We start from the raw sequence: 13254 nt of genomic DNA, 5'->3' as shown, positions 1-13254 counted from the left end.
CGCCTTAGTTGTGACATGCCTGTGGGATCTAGTTCCCTGACCAGGGATTGAACTCGGGCTCCCTGCATTGGGAGCTCAGAGTCTTAACCATTGAGCCACCAGGGAAGTCCAAGTTATTAAATATTCTGGATTTGATATTATAGATTATGTAAATAATTCTGTGCCAAAATTAGAAGCTGAAGAGCTAATTGTTCTTTAATGTTTTTGACAACATAGTTTATAGATTTGCAAAAGCATTCAACCTACACCTTTTTGAGTGTGCACGTGTACAGCTATGCAGCGCTCTGATTGTAAACCAAAGGATCCTCAAACCCATGCTCTATCAGATTCTTTCTGAGGATGTAAAAACCTTTGATATCAGAGAGCAGGCTTCCTACTAATTATTGGTTCTGGAAAACAAACAAATAGAAAACACACGTCTTTTTTTTTAGGACTTTGAAAACAAGTCTTTCATATTAGCTTGCTCAGGCACTAGAGGGGAGCGTGGTGTCATTCAAGTGCTGCATTCTTCAAAGTATGTATACCCTGGCATGCCCAGACACTGGGAAAAGGCACAGCAAAGAAGGGCTTAGAAAACTATTTTCCTGAGATTGAAATAGGACAACTTTGGTTTCCAAAAATTTACTGCGATCTAGTGTTTTACACAAAAATTCCCAATATAGGGATTTGATCCCTTTTTAGTGGCAATATCGTTCAAATAATTTGATTTTCAAAACCTTATTGTTATTTTAAAATTATATATGCTCACTGATTTTTACAAAGAAAGTCAAACAATAGAGAAAAATACAAAGAAGAAAGTGAACACAACTGGAACTCACATGATATATTCCCACCATATGGGGGAGGATTCTTTCAGACATCTCTCTCTTTCTCTATATATATACAGAAATGTATATGAATTTAAATACATAAAATGATATTGTATCTTCTGTTTCTGGAATAGTATTGTTGCAGACAGAGTAGACATCTTTCTGTGGCAGATGACTTGATTCTTGGTGGTAACTTATAGTGGTTGTGGGTAGGAGGAGTCACAGAGCCTAGGTTTTAATTTCTTCTCCACTCACTATGTGACATTGGGCAAGTGATTCAACCCATCTCTATGTACCTCGGTTTCCTCATAATGCAAAAACGGGGATGATAATATTACCTACCTCAGAGAGTTGATGTGAGAGTAAAATCAGATCACGTAATTGTTTAACCAGTACCTGCAAAATAATAAGCACTTAATACATCTTAACTATCTTAACTGAATATAAGTTTCAACTTCATAATAACACTGAAGGTTGTTTAAATATGAACGTGGGATATTTTTTTCAAATAGCTTTCATGATGATAATCCCAAACCATGCTTTCAACATAAATTATTATTGCTTCTGCATATAACTATATCTCCACTGACGTTGGTATTTGCATGCGGCAAATACTATGAACTTATTGACTGATCTACCTGAAGACTTTAACAGAAGGAGGTGAACTACCTTTTTATGGAGGCCTCTTTAAGAATTGTTCTGTGGAATGCAAGGTGCCTTTAAGCAAGAGAGTTTTACTGCACTGACTTTATAAAACATGACTCCGACTAAAAATCCCTGTTAATTATTAAACCCTTATGTATAATCTGGATACCTGACACTGCTGATACTGCAGATTGAGAACAGAGAGTGTTTGTTCCTCAAGTTAAACCTAAACACCAACAGAAAAATGTAGTTATCAAGGGATTTAAAACCCCCAAAACTTTTCCTCTTATATTTAGTAAAGAGTGTGGGGTATCTCCTGTTTTGGCTGGCATATCTAGCGCCTAAACAACTGGTTTAAACCTTGTTTGGGATTCCTTCTTGTTTTAGCATGGCGGATCTTGGAGTTCACAGAATCCTTCTGGTTATTGCTCTGACAAAGTGTCTGGAGGGCACGAAACTGCTGGCAGACTTTAAAAAATGTGGTGACTTGGAATGTGAAAGTAAGTCGCTTTTCTTTTTTTCCTTCTTTTCCTCTTAAAATGAAGCTCTGAAATGATATAAAATGTTATTGTGGACATGTATGATAAAAATGAACGTTAATATCATTGAGAAATATTTATAATTATAAGGTATAGTACACTATAAAAAAGAAATGCTGGAAGCAAAGTATTTTGTGATAGTTTTTAATGTAAATATACAAAGGGGCAAAGATCAGCCTGATACATAAATATATAATAAATTTTAAGGATATTAATCCAGATCTCAAAAACAAACTAATTAGCACTTTTACTGTTTTTTAAGATAAATGTAATGATTTGTATTAAAAAAGATATCAAGCCATTTGATAGTTATTTTTATGAAGCCCTTACATTTTTTAGTTTCTATTTCACAATCAGAAGTTTCTGATTCTCATGAGTTTTCTAAGACTGTTTTAATTTCAAACCATCGTGATTTATTGTGTAAACTTTATCAAACATTAATTATTGCTGTGTTCCCTTATTATGCAAAAATACTGAAATCAGTGTTTAGGAATACATAATTTTATTTATATCTTTGAATATTAAACTTCCTTCTTCTACAAAGAGAAATTAATTTTCATTTTATTGCTTAAGAACTTATTTTCTGAAATTGGCATTATGGTACAAAATGAATAGCATCCCAGTATATTAGAATTGCTTTATATTGTTCTATCCCTCCAGTATCTGAGAATTACTTCGAATTTGCAACATGTAATTAAAAATGCAAAATATTATTAGTATGAACATAAATGATTTAAAAGTAAATTTTTTATGTGTAAACATTTTCCTTAATCATTTGGATACATAATTTAATATATAGAGAATGTTTACTAGATGTTTTATAATAATATTATTATAACAACTTTTCTTTCCTTCTTTACAACCTCATTTTAGTTTCCTTAGGGCTAGGCACATAACATGGAAAGAGAACATTCAAATTTATAGTAATTGATAAAAGTTATTTTAACTTTAATTGCATGACTTAATGAAAATGTTTTACATATACCAGTATAATTATAATCTTTAATAAGGTATGTATATTACTTTATGTGCTGAAGGGCTAAATCTAGCTATGTGGTTATGGTCATTCATAGTTTTTTTTTTTTTTTTTTTTTTTTTTTTGGTGGTACGCGGGCCTCTCACTGTTGTGGCCTCTCCCGTTGCGGAGCACAGGCTCCGGACGCGCAGGCCCAGCGGCCGTGGCTCACGGGCCCAGCCGCTCCGCGGCACGTGGGATCTTCCCGGACCGGGGCATGAACCCATGTCCCTTGCGTCCGCAGGCGGATTCTCAACCACTGCGCCACCAGGGAAGCCCTATTCATAGTTTTTAAAGGCCTATTATGTGCTGGGTCTGGGGGATGAGGGGTGTGTATCTAAGAGGGATAAAATGAAATGTAAGATAAGTTACTTGTCCTCCAGCGATTTTCATTCTAGCGAATGATGACAAGACAGGTCAATATGAAACAGTAAATAGTAATACAACATAAGGATAATAGATAATATTGAAATTCAGAGAAGTGGCAGAGTAGGATGGACCAATTAGGTATGTCTTATAGCGGAAGTAGGATATGACCTGTCCATGAAGAAAGACTGATGGGTTTTTAGAAAGGCTTAGGAAAAAACAGAAAGAAAACTCAGAATACAGAAGGCAGATGTTGCAGTGAAAAGAACTTCAGTTCAAATCTGGCTCCACCATGTATCAGGTGTGTGTGACCAACTCTTTGATACTTAATTAAAGGCTCATTTTTTAGTCTGAGATGAGATTATTTACCTCATAGGTCTGTTTTGAGGATTTAATAATAGCAGTAATAAAAGGTATGAAAGAGCTTATCATAATGCCTGGAGTATAGTAGGTGCCACAAGAAAACTAATTATCTTTTCCTTCCTTTCTCTACTGTGTGCTTTTCTCTGCATGTTTACATAGCTTTAATAAGCAGAGTCTTAGCCATAAGAGATTACAGAGGACCTGACTGTCGATACCTGAACTTCACTAAGGGAGAAGAGATATCTGTTTATGTTAAACTCACAGGAGAGAGGGAAGATTTGTGGGCAGGAAGTGTAAGTATCTAATCTTACAAATTGAATACAGAATAAATGACTAGCTTTTAGTCATTTATTAATGAACACACTTATTCATGTTCATGAATAAATGAACACAAGAATGCCTGGTGTTCATCTCTAAAGGAACTTTAAGAATTTCAAAGTACTTTATATATATATTAAAAACCCTTAACATATTTAAACAAACAAACAAAAAAATGGTCATGTTCAGTGTTGGTTCCAGAATTTCTATAAAAAATACTTTGGGGGAAGCCAATCTGGTTGGGATGAAGGCTTAAGAGTGCCTTGAAATTACTTTTACACAGCATGCATAGTTTTTGAACTTAGGTTTTATATTTATTTGGAGAGACTTTAGAGGTGCCAATGGAGATTATGGGATGACTAGGTAACCCCAGCCATCCCTTGGTGCTACCAATGGCCAAGTTTAAGAGAGATGGGAAGTTTTAGTTAATCAGATTAAAAGACATGTCTTGGAAATTCCCTGGTGGTCCAATGGTTAGGACTCTGTGCTTTCATTGCCGAAGGCACAGTTTCATTCCCTGGTTGGGGAACTAAGATCCCACTTGGCCAAAAAAAGAAAGAAAAAAAAAAGACATGTCTTTCTGAGCAAATAAAGGACTGAGTTGCTATTGAAGAGATCCTCAGAAAGATTAGTAGCCTAGGGAAGCAAGGTATATGAATTTTTCATAGAGAAAAAGAATAACTGAGAGAGACCACTATTCGGCCCAAAGTTCTATTACACTGAAATGCCTAGATGCCTGAATCACCTCTCTGAATATACAAACAGAAAAATTAATGATTAATATTTTCAGTTGAATATAGGTTTGTATCTTAGATTATATCATGCTTTAGAATGAAAAGATACCATGACAAGTGATTTTACTCCCAAGCTGAACAAGCATGACCAACCTGATACATACATCATTTCCATATTACATATGCATAAGATCTCTTCCCTGTGTAGCCTCTGTGATCTTTATTTGAAGGAGCAGATTCTATTTGGGTCTATCCTGCTTTTTAGCATGAGGGGCTACATGACTGAAACTCAGACTGTTGTTGGCCAGAATTGTTTACCTGGACTTTGCAACTCCCAAGACTTCTTACTGCTTATGGTGCCTTAAACATGCCATTTCTCTGTCTTGAATGCATGGGAGGTATCCAATGCAACTATAAGAAAAATGACGCAGTAAGTATCATAAGAGGAAAAGAAAGCATTCTTTCTTGTTTACTATGTGTGAAAATGATAGTTCCACACAAAAGCAGCATGTAATGTGTGGAGCCAGGGTGAAGTTTCAAGCACACTTGGTTTTGTGCCTTAGGTGTCTAGTCCAGGCAGATAACTGTTTAAGAAGCCACACTGTGTGGTTAGGACTCTGGGCTTTCATTGCCAGAGGGCCCGAGTTCAATCCCTGGTCAGGGAACTAAGATCCCGCAAGCCCCACTGGCATGGCCAAGAAAAAGAAGCCAGACTGTGGAGTTCATTCCGTCAGTTTCCAAACAATTGCAGCAACTGGAGAGCTGGAGGTATCACAGTTGAGGTATAATGGTGCTGACTCAAAGGGCCAAAAGAAATATGCTCTTTAAACTTTGATAGGGATGGGAAATGGGCTGAGAGTGGTTATGTGAAGCCTTCACTCTTGGGGGACATCTTGTATGCACTTAAACCGGATTGAGAGGATCTCTGTTACCAAGGTACCCTCAGAAAAGTTGTATGGAACCAAATGCACCCTGGAAGACTCATAGTTCTTTACTATCTTGATGAATCCACCTCAGCCTTTCAGAGTTTAAACATCTTACCCAATTTTGACATCCTGAAAATGCTGTGTATGTCACAGCTACATTTTGCTTGGCTACAGTCACCATTCTCTTGCTTTTTGATATTCCAGGTTTACTAGTGTAAATCTGTGGTCCACCTGGGCAAGAAAGGTCATTAAGAACAGAAAAAGAAAGAAAATGTGTGGTTTTCCCTCTGAAATCTGAAAAAGTGGCATTTTATAGCTTGACCCTTTGTTCCCTCAGATTTATGCTGTTCTGTCGAGTAGCGAAAGGAATATGATTTCACTGACTTTCTTTTAGATGGTAAATGAAAGCCGTTAATGTTTGTAATTTGAAATAGATGAAAGCCAAGGACATGAAACAAAATTAAGCTCAATGGCTATTATTGCTCTGATCACTCTTACTTTCTAATCTTCATTCTTCATTTTGATAGAAAGGAAAGGACTTTGGGTATTTTCCCAGAGATGCAGTCCAGATTGAAGAGGTGTTCATATCTGAGGAACTTGAAATATCAACAAAAGTGAGTAAACTCATTTCGGTTATTCATTTAATTAATTTATTTATTTATTAAAGATAATTTATATTTTATTTTCTCTAACAAAAGAAATAGTTGTTGTAAATACCCAAGAATTCTCTTTTCCAATTACCAATAGTTTTTTTCTTCTTCTTTTTAAATGAATGTATTATTTATTTTATTTTATTTATTTTTAATTGATATTGGAGTATAGTTGCTTTATCAGTTATTAACTGAATTTAAAATTTTTTGGCTAAAACAGTTTTCTGTGGTATAAGTGCCCATCAGTTATACATCTTATATAGTGGATATATAAAATAGTCTGAAAACTCACTCTAGGAATAGTTTCAGTATGTGAATAAAATCAGGTAAGATGTGATTGATGACAAGGATTTTGCTTACTGAAAAATTAACAGGCAGTAGAGTGTAGTGGTTAAGAGCATGGATTCTGGAGGTGGACTGGGTTCAAAGCCTGACTCAGCCACTTAGTTGCCATGTGGTCCTGTGTGGCTTTTTTCTCATCTGCCAAATGAAGATGATGATTATAATATAGTGCTACCTCAACAAATTTATTGAGCAAAAAATGAGCATATGTAAAGTACATAGAACAGCATTTGGTAATTGCTATGTAAGTGTTAGATATTATTACTAATGTTATTGTCCTACTGGGACAATATTTTATTTATTTATTTATTTCCCATCACACTCTCTAGGTCTCATATCTGTAACCCTCTTTTGCTGTTGGAGGTTTTTTTTTGTTTTTTTTTGTTTTTGCGGTACGCGGGCTTCTCACTGCTGTGGGCTCTCCCGTTGCGGAGCACAGGCTCCGGACGCGCAGGCTCAGCGGCCATGGCTCACGGTCCCAGCCGCTCCGCGGCATGTGGGATCTTCCCGGACCGGGGCACGAACACGCGTCCCCCGCCTAGGCAGGTGAACCCCCAACCACTGCACCACCAGGGAAGCCCTGCTGTTGGAGTTTTAAATGAGCTTGATAATGCTGGGCTTGATAATGAGAATGGGAATCAGAAGGTGACTCTTCAATATGTGAATTTGATTAGCCCATTTAATTCACATTCCACGTTAAGCCTATGTACCTTACATGAGGTCAGTGTGAAGTCAGTCTGCCTAGTTAAGTAAACTATTATCTGGCTCTTTTCCAGCACAAATTCTGGGATTAACTGTCTATTCACTGTATAACTACTGGTCCCGTCAGTTCTGTCTCCAAAATATATCTGTCTTCTCTTCATGTTTACTCTCCCCATAGCCCTGCTTCAAAGCATCATTGTCTCTTGAGTAGAACACTGCAGTAGGTTTCTAATTGGTCTCCTTGCCCCTACTTTTGCCCTCTTCCAGTTCATTCTCCAGAAAGCAATAGATATTATAGATACAAAAACAGAGAAATCAGATCATGTCATTCGCTTGGTTTAAAGCCTTTTTATGGCTTTGCATTGAGTCTGGAATCAAGCCCTGACTCCTTACCCTGGCTCTACATGATCTGCTCCTGTCCCCTCTGCTGACCCTGTCATGGCCACTCTCCCCGCAATCACTATGCTCCTGGCCACACTGGCCTATTGATAGTTCTTAGAACATGCCAAGCTCTTTCCTAGCCCAGAAACCCAAACGGGCTTCCCTCCGTTCGGAATGCTTCCCTTAAGTTCTTCACCTGGTTAGTTCCTTCTTATCCTTTAGGTCACAGCTTAAACCTCAGTGCCTCAGAGAGTTCTTCCATGATGATTCTAAAGGAATTACTGCTTCTTAATCACAGCTTCCTGTTTACTTCCTACATAGCACTTATCACAATTTATAATTACGTTTTTCTATTGTTTACTGTAGAATTTCAGCACCTGGCACAGTGCAGAGCACATAGTAAGCATATAGAAAGTCGAAATTCTTTATTTTTTAAAAAACATGTATTTATTTAGGCTGCACCGGGTCTTAGTTGCGGCATGCATGTGGGATCTAGTTCCCCAACCAGGGATCAAACCCAGACCCCCTGCATTGGGAGCGTGGAGTCTTACCCACTGAACCACTAGGGAAGTCCCTAGAAGGCCCAAATTCTTAGGTCAAGTTCCCTGGGAAATAGACTCAGAGATGGATCTTTGCACCCAAGAGGTTTACTAGGGAGTACTCTTGGGAATAGCATTTGTGAGGGAATACAAGAAAAAGCAGGATTGGGCAGACAGAGAAGTTGAACTGTGATCCGGTTGCAACAAAGGTTTCAGGTGATTCCTTAAGGAGCTTTGAAGCTGCAATGGCCTTTCAGGGTTGTCCTGAATAGAGGCAAGGGGTTGGGCCTTTTTATCCTTGCATGACTGGCTCATCTCGGGTAGTGTAACCTTGGGCTAGGTTAGGCTAGTATTTACTAGAAACAGTTGCTATTTTAATTACTTGATTCATTTAATCCTCACAGCACCCCTATAAGGTAGGTACTGTCATGATTCTCATTTTACAGATGAGGAGACTGAGGCATAGAAAGGTCATCCTATTCTCCCAAGGTCACAGAGCTAGTAAACGGCAGGATTAGGATTCGAACCCAGAGTGTTTGGCTCCAGCGTCTGTTGTTAATCACCTACTATGTTGCAATGCCAAAAAATACTGTAAAATTGCAATTCAGAAGTTTATTTTTGTAAAATTCTGAGCTTTATTCTCATTTCATAATGGTAATATCCAAAGAGCAGTGTATATCACTGTTTCATACCTTCAGATAAAAAAAAAAAATAGCTTCACCATTTTTCTTCCTGATGATTTGGTTGTCTTGTGAGGTGAGAAAGGGGACCACTGCTTCCATCGGCTACATGCAATATCGCAATAAAAGAAGTCTAAGCGAGGACTTCCCCAGGGGTCCAGAATCCACCTTCCAATGCAGGGGACATGGGTTCGATCCCTGGTTGGGGAATTAAGATCCCACATGCCACGGGGCAACTGAGCCTGCACACTACAGCCACTGAGCTCGCTCAGCTCAACCTGTGTGCCGCGAACTACAGAGCCCATGTTCCCTGGAGCCCACATGCCACAAGTAGAGAGAAGCCCGCGTGCCGCAGCTACCACCCAATGCAGCCAAAAAAAAAAAAAGTTTTTTTAGTGCAACTTCTAACCAGGCCTTCAAGCTTTAGAGTGTTTGGTTTGTCTGAGCTGTGACCATGTGCTGTAAATTCCCCTCCCTGAAAGCGCTGCACAGCTGCATATGTCCACTCAGTGTACCCTTACCAGGAGCAAGATTTTGTGGCCATGTATGCTTGTTCACTAGAGTTTATTTGCAGAATATACTCCATACTTGATTGCCTCTGCTTCTGAATTTCTTCAATTATTTGATAATAAATAAATCCTAATGCAAGAGGATTTTCATTTAGGTTTATATCATTAACCCTGAAAAGTCAGTTATGATACAAGTGTTTGAGATTAGGAGTTTTTGCTCTGCTGTTGAGCTAGTTGTGTGGCCTTGGGAAAATCATACTCATCCATTTTAAATGATTTCAGAGAAACAAGGAGTTTTTATATATTAATGTCAATCGTAACTTTTTCTCTTTCAGGAATCTGACTTTCTGTGTCTTTTTGGAATAAGCTATACATTTGAAAATGAAGATAGTGAGTTAAACAGTGATAATGGTGAAAATATATATCCATATGAAGAAGACAAGGATCCCAAATCTAGAGTATATGAAAGTGATTTTCAGATAGACCTTGGCTTTTATTCAACTTCTGAAAGTACTTTGTTTGAAGACCAATTTCCAGTATCAGAGGCTCCTGAAGGTATCAGAAGTACTAGTGAATCAAAAGACTGGGAAGCAGTAGAAGCTGGAAACGTGGAACAGTATCCTATTCCAGAAGGGGATCATGTCCTACCATCCTCAGCTATTCCTGAAGTGAAAGGATGGTTTGGATTTGGAAAGGACCAAGCTGGAGAAAAGACTTTTGAATCAGTTACTGAACCTCTACAAGAAAGCTCATTTCGAAGTAGAAAAATAACAGTGGAAGATGAGAATGACCCAGAAGGATTAAAAAATGGTGAGCCCCAAACAGAACATAAACAAGAACTTGAATCAGAATTTGATTCAGTGCCAAAGAAACAGTCTGAACTAGTGTCTGAGTCAGAGCACATCCTCAATCCTCAAGACACTGGTTGGTTTGGTGGTCGATTTACAAGTTATTTTGGTTTGGGGGGTGAGGATACAGGGCTTGAATTATTGTCCAAAGAAAGCAACCCACCATTACAAGATGTTCCTAGTTCCATATCCTCTGAGGAAGAACCCACCGTTCCGTGTACAGAAATATTAACGGAAAAAGAAGACAAAATCACTAATGATAGCTCAATTCTCAAGCCAAGTTGGTTTGATTTTGGTTTTGCTATGCTAGGATTTTCATATGCTAATGAAGATAAAATTATATCAGATGATGGAAAAAATGAAGAAGGTGGGGGAGATAAACATGGACATCCTCCAACAAGTGAATTTGACCCTGATAAGGAACAAGAAATAAAAATAATAAAAATTATGGAAACTGAAAATCAAAAAGGCAAGAAAAGGGTCTTAGAGAAAACAGATGATTCTGATACTTTACCGTACTTTAAAAAGTTCTTGTATACTTTTGACAACCCCTGGAACTTCCAGAACATTCTAAAGGAGACAGAATTGCCATTTCCCAAAGAGACACTGGATGAAAATAATGGAGGTGAAAATGATAAAAGAGAAGAATTTTCAGTTGGGTATTACCCCACAGATAATATGGAAGATATGATGTTGAAAAACGGATACAGTCAGCCAGGTTAGTATAAAAGTATCTATAATATGATTTCTTTTTAAAATGTAATCTAGTTTTAAAAATTTTTATACAGCAGGTTCTTATTAGTTATCTATTTTATACATATTAGTGTATATACGTCAATCCCAATCTCCTGATTCATCACCCACCCCCACTTTCCCCGCTTGGTGTCCATACGTTAAACATAATCTATTTTTAAAAGTGCAAATCACATGAAACATTCAGGAATCCATATTTCTCAAAATACTCAATAATCAACAACAACTTTATCAATCACCCTTTTATCAATTTCTGGTTTACTCCAGGATTTAGTAGATCTTAATATCATAAAATAAAATCCCAAGGGACAAAGAATGATTGGCTATATATGGATGTTTCAAGGAGATCTCAAGGTATTTTACAATAAGCTTTAATCAAACTATTATACATAAACAGGTTAAAAATATAAATAGTGCTAAGGATTTTTTTTTTTAACAAAAGCAATTTCTATTCCCTCTGTCCATTTCTACTTCTACCTCTGTGCCAGGGACAATAATTTCCTTTATTTTTTTAAGAACATTTCTTTTAGTGTTTATCTCTATTTTCTAAATAAAATATTTATATTCTTCTTTGAGTAACCTATTTTTATTATTTATTTATTTTTATTTATTTATTTTTTTTGAGTAACCTATTTTAGATGATGTTCATTGACTTCCTGTTCTGTTAGGTGAGAATTTTTTCTTATTTGCACTCACTTTTTAGCTCATTTACACCTTCCCAATATAGCTATATCTGAATGGTGTCCTTAGAAACCTAAGCTAAGGTAATTTAAAATTGTCTTGATTCCTGAATGATATTTTATTCTAGATCTATAGCTCCTCCCCCCAAGAAGAGCTATGATAACAAGGGTTTTCTTTAAGTGTACAAGATAATAAGGAAACTCAAGCAAAAACAATGTAAAAAGTTTTCAGCTTTCTTCCTCAAGTCTCTCAATTCTGGGAGATCAACAGAGGGCAACAGAAGAGAGCAGAGTAGTAGAGGATACTTCTAGATCTAGATGTCCAGGTATCTAGCAACTCCTATGATTAAAAACAAGTGGATAGTATTTTAAGTAAAGAATTATATAACATAACTTTCCCACATCTCCATTCTGATGTCTCTATGATAGACAGATTAGAAACTCAACAAATATTGGCCAATAATACAGAAACAATCGAATCCTAGAATGACAGAAAAACTTTCACAAGAAGAGATCAACAATGTTGCAAACTCAAAAGGAAACACATTTCATGGGTGCTGGTTGATTATCTTGAATTTCCAGAAGAACTATATGCTATTTCTTAACATTCTACTAAATATGAGTTCTTTACTTGATCAACATCCTCAACCAGAATATAGACTTTAGATTCTAACCCTTTTCTAAATAAGAAAGGTGGTGTGATGATTTTCATGACTGAAAACATTAGAGACCTAGATTTTCAAAGGCTAGAGGAAATTACTTTGTTCTAAGCTTGTTAGATCCTAAGGGAATATTTGTGAAAAAGCAGACGAGTAATTGGAAAGAAGAGAGACTAAATGAAAACAATATTAGACCCAGAAACACAGTATTCAAAATATAGATATATAAAAATATTTTAGAGCTTATTTATAGAAACTTCAGGGCATTCTGAATATCATTTTAGTAGAATTTATCATTTCATACAGTGATGCTGGGAGAATTTCTAAATATGAATAACTTGGTAGATAGTCAAATGAGAACAGGGCATTTATGCACTTATAACTAGTTTTGAGGGACTTTTATAAAAATGTTAAGAAATTCCTTTAAGTTTCAGAAAAAAGATGTCTTACTATATAAATACTTCAAAACATTTCACTATTAATTAAATGAAAAACAAGCTGGGGTCATGCAAAGTTTGTTTTATATATTTTTTTTACGTTAGAAATAAGTATTTATTTTATTTTATTTTATTTTATTTTTTAACATCTTTGAGTATAACTGTTTTACAATAGTGTGTTAGTTTCTCCTTTACAACAAAGTGTAAACAGTTATACATATACATATGTTCCCATATCTCTTCCCTCTTGCATCACCCTCCCTCCCACCCTTCCTATCCCACCCCTCTAGGTGGTCACAAAGCACAGAGGTGAACTCCCTGTGCTATGCGGCAGCTTCCCACCTGCTATCTAATTTACA

General features: G+C 36.6%; 1 protein-coding gene across 2 annotated transcripts in view; it reads left to right on the top strand.

Annotated features, from left to right (window-relative positions):
* Positions 1 to 1642: 1642 nt before the first annotated feature.
* MIA2 (MIA SH3 domain ER export factor 2) overlaps positions 1643 to 13254 on the top strand; it is a 105699-nt gene continuing 94087 nt past the window's right edge. For both annotated transcript variants that reach the window (XM_059059117.2, XM_059059118.2), the window contains exons 1-4: positions 1643 to 1954; positions 3897 to 4030; positions 6243 to 6329; positions 9854 to 11084. In XM_059059117.2, coding sequence (XP_058915100.1) covers positions 1843 to 1954; positions 3897 to 4030; positions 6243 to 6329; positions 9854 to 11084 — 1564 coding nt within the window. In that variant the 5' untranslated portion in view covers positions 1643 to 1842. The remainder of the gene's footprint in view (positions 1955 to 3896; positions 4031 to 6242; positions 6330 to 9853; positions 11085 to 13254) is intronic.

This window comes from Kogia breviceps, chromosome 3, assembly GCF_026419965.1.
Source record: "Kogia breviceps isolate mKogBre1 chromosome 3, mKogBre1 haplotype 1, whole genome shotgun sequence".
Taxonomy (NCBI): domain Eukaryota; kingdom Metazoa; phylum Chordata; class Mammalia; order Artiodactyla; family Physeteridae; genus Kogia; species Kogia breviceps.
Note: the sequence above shows the minus strand (reverse complement) of the source record. Positions and strands in the feature narration are given on the sequence as shown.